Source organism: Physella acuta, unplaced genomic scaffold, assembly GCF_028476545.2.
Source record: "Physella acuta isolate Inbredline_101_S28 unplaced genomic scaffold, ASM2847654v3 ptg002525l, whole genome shotgun sequence".
NCBI classification, from domain to species: Eukaryota; Metazoa; Mollusca; class Gastropoda; family Physidae; genus Physella; species Physella acuta.
Window position 1 is genome coordinate 1 of NW_026733993.1, and position 3,571 is coordinate 3,571.

The window sequence follows — 3,571 nt, forward strand, 5'->3', positions numbered from 1 at the left end:
CCCCCCCCCCAAAGAAAGTCTACCGCCCCCCCCCCCCCCCGGAGAAAATAGTCTGGAAGAAACACTGTATGTGATTGTACATACGCGTGCACTGGGTCCCTGGTTACAAGGCTAGGAACACCATAGTCATCAAATGGAGTTGATTTAAACCACTAACGGTGTTTGAAAAACTTCATGTTATCTACGGATAAAATAGTTTAATTATAATGTCTATGCTGAAGAAAAGCATGTAGATAAGTAGAGAAACAGTTGTGTTTTTTTTGTGCCTTTTTATTTTTTTTTAAATATTATTTTTAAAAATTAACACTACCTTGAAACAGAACACACAGCAACTGAAATAATCGAATACTAATACCACGTGCCCGTTCTCATTACCCACTTATCACTACTGTCGTCTGCTAGTTTCTTATAATATAAATACGTCAACTTTACAAAAAATTGAGTTAGGCAAACAGAATTACATAGGGGGATTGCTTCTTTTTTTTTTTTTGAATAAAAATTTACAACAAAACCAAATGAAAGACATTGGCAACTACGATATGAATATGTGTGTGTGTGTATTTGGGGGGGGGGGTGTTGTATGAGGAAAACCCCATGATAACAGTAAAATCCACATGTCATAAATCAGTGCTGATGAGAGTCGATTTTCTAAGTGATTTAAATTAACATGTAGGTTATTAATTAGCAAATTAATTAAACATTCAATGTTTCTTATCAAAATTTTTTTTAACATTAATTTTCTTTCTATTTCACAGGCGTGTACTTTGTGTCCCACATCGAAGATCTAACCACACCCGTAAATGCCAGAAACATTGCTGCATTCTCCGCCATCTATTATGGATTATGGATGACGGCAGCTCTGTATTTAAAACTCCGTTACCCTTTGGGAATAATATTTGCTGTTTTATTTCCCCATTGCTAATCTTATCAAGAGGATTAAAACGTCGAAGAAGGGCCAGACGGAATCGCCTGTTTGGTGCCTCGAAGTATTTCTTCTGTTGTTTGATGTGGTTGTCTGTTCTGGCATATGGCCTACACTACAACACAAGTATTGAAATTGATGGTGAGGAAATTCCCCTTGGGGACGTTTTTAAAAATATTTACAGATCATCTGTTTGGGAAAACCCGGTGGGGAATTTGAAAAACGTATACCACACTTTAGAACATGACGGAATAGAGGAGCTGCTGTTTCAGATGAAAGATATATTTGACGTGAAAGGACAAAACAAAGCATACTACGTAAGCTTTTTTTTTTAAATTACAATTCTTAGTGTCTGAAAGGGGAACCTACCAGTGTCCTATTTCAGATATTTTCTCGGGCGTGGGGGGGGGGGGGGGGGGGGGGGGAAAGGGGGTCACCTTGAAACTTTAGTAGGAGGGGGGCAATTAACTTTCCTGGAGGGGGTGGACACTTGTCAAAGTAAGCTCTATATTTTCTTTATTAAATATATTTTATTCTATTTCGTTGGGGGGGGGGGAGAGAGAGAATTTTTTGGGCTGCCCCCTCCCCCCCCCCCCCCCCCGAAGAGATACCTGAAACTCTAGTAGCCAAATCCATGCACTTAAACCTCCCCCCCCCCCCCCCCCAAAGAGGCCCAGCTACCCAATCACGAGCCCGGGGCGAAATATCAATTAGGCCCATATATAGTTATTATAGTTGGCCCAAAAAAAGCGCCCCCCACCCACACACAAATTAGGAAAGATTTCTGGCGCTTTTTATTAGTCACTATCATATTGTGTCACCTTTGGTGTCACCCAATCGATAAAGAAAAACTGTTACACCAGTCTGTAACGCCATATAGCCGTCTATTTTCCTAATATTTTCCTAACTTTGACAGTGTATACTCCAATAATGGAGCTTAGAATGAACTTTTTATTTTGTTATACCCAGTATGGTGCTCCCTTCCGCCCCCTTACACCGAATTGTTATTTTATTTAGCAATATGCTATTATAGAATTAGTTAAAAGTCTAAACGCTTTTAAACAAAACAAAAAATTGTAAGCCTACTTCTAACATTAAATTCACCGATTTCTATTAACAGATTCTAAACCTGAGCTTAACTGCAAGTGAAAAAGAAATCAGAATTCGATGTCGCAGTTTGAGCAAAGAGTATCACCCTGACCGATACAAGGACCAAAAAGACAAAGACGAAGCACAAGATAAATTCAGTGAGATTCAAATAGCATGCGAGGCGCTTTCTTCCCAGAAAGCCAAACGTAAAAAACTGAACCGACGTTCCGAAACTACAGACAGAGAAACCATACACACTGTTGGCGAAACTGACCAAGATCTGGAAAACGAAGGAGGTAACGATGATGTTGAAGATGAATTAAAAAAGAGCATGGAAGACTATGTAGAGGAAACTTATAGAGAAGAAAATGAGGATTTTGATGCAGACGACGTAGTAAACGGCGAAGTTAATAAAGAGAAAGATAAAAATGATAATTACAAAAAGGATAGAGATCTTTAAGTTGACGACGTTTTGTTCATAGATCTAATTATACTTTATGTGAATCTTCTCAATGCCCAATTTTGCGATTGCTTCCATGTATGTCAATAATTATAAATGAAAAAAACAAAAGACGTTATCATTGAATGTGCTAATTTTTTGGCACCATTTAAACTGTCACCTGGTACGGTCCGCACCCCCCCCCCCCGCCTCGTAAGGCTACAACAGTTTATAGATCTGCTGCATTATAAATCATTTAAATCATTATTGTGACTATTAAATGTGGGTGGAATATATCATATTCATATTTTTAAAAAAAAAGTATTTACGTATTACACCTGAAGAATGATGACCCAACAGTGGCGGAACTAGAAATCAAGGGCTCCCCCGCAAAGAAAAATCTAGGGCCCCCTATATATATATATATATATATATATATATATATATATATATATATATATATATATGATCTATATCCTGAGTAATTTAGTTAACTTCATTGCAACATATAACCATTCTGAGAGAACAAAACAGAAAAAATTTAGTCCAAACTCAATGTAAGTTAGAAATAACGTCTTAACCATGCTGATCAAAAATATATAAAGACGTTAGTTTGATTCGTGAATGGTTTCTCGCGTTATGTTTATTTTTTTCATTTTTGGCTTTTATAATATCAATTTTGAAAACATTGATTTTTATAGCTATACTGTTGTATAGTACGTCTTATTTAAGTAACAATTCAGAGAATCAATTGCTTTTTAATATACATAGTACAAAACTATTTAAATGAGCTTCGTGGGCATCCCTATTTTAAAGAAGGGCAGTAAGTCATGGAAGTAGTGTGAATGTTTACCTACCTTTCAAACTATAGCTCTTGTAGATTTTAAAATATTTTTCTACGCAACAATCTCTGCTATAGTAGACCTGTTTTTTTTTTTTTTGTTTTTTTTTTTACAAAACCACTTTCAAGATGCATGAAAACATAATTTTTGAAAAAAAAATGCATTGTTTTTTGGTCGGAACTGGGCCCCTAAACGTCCTGGGCCCCCCCCGCATTGCGGGGTCTGGCGGTATGGTTTTTTCCGCCCCTGTGACCCAATCTTGTCACTTTTAGACAGGCG

General features: G+C 37.0%; 1 protein-coding gene across 1 annotated transcript; it reads left to right on the forward strand.

Annotated features, from left to right (window-relative positions):
* Positions 1-755: 755 nt before the first annotated feature.
* Positions 756-2,574, forward strand: LOC131933482 (uncharacterized; the record flags this gene model as incomplete). Its single annotated transcript, XM_059290232.1, is given in 2 exon segments — positions 756-1,239; positions 2,043-2,574. Coding segments are annotated over 2 exon segments (825 nt in total). The 3' UTR covers positions 2,472-2,574.
* Positions 2,575-3,571: the final 997 nt, after the last annotated feature.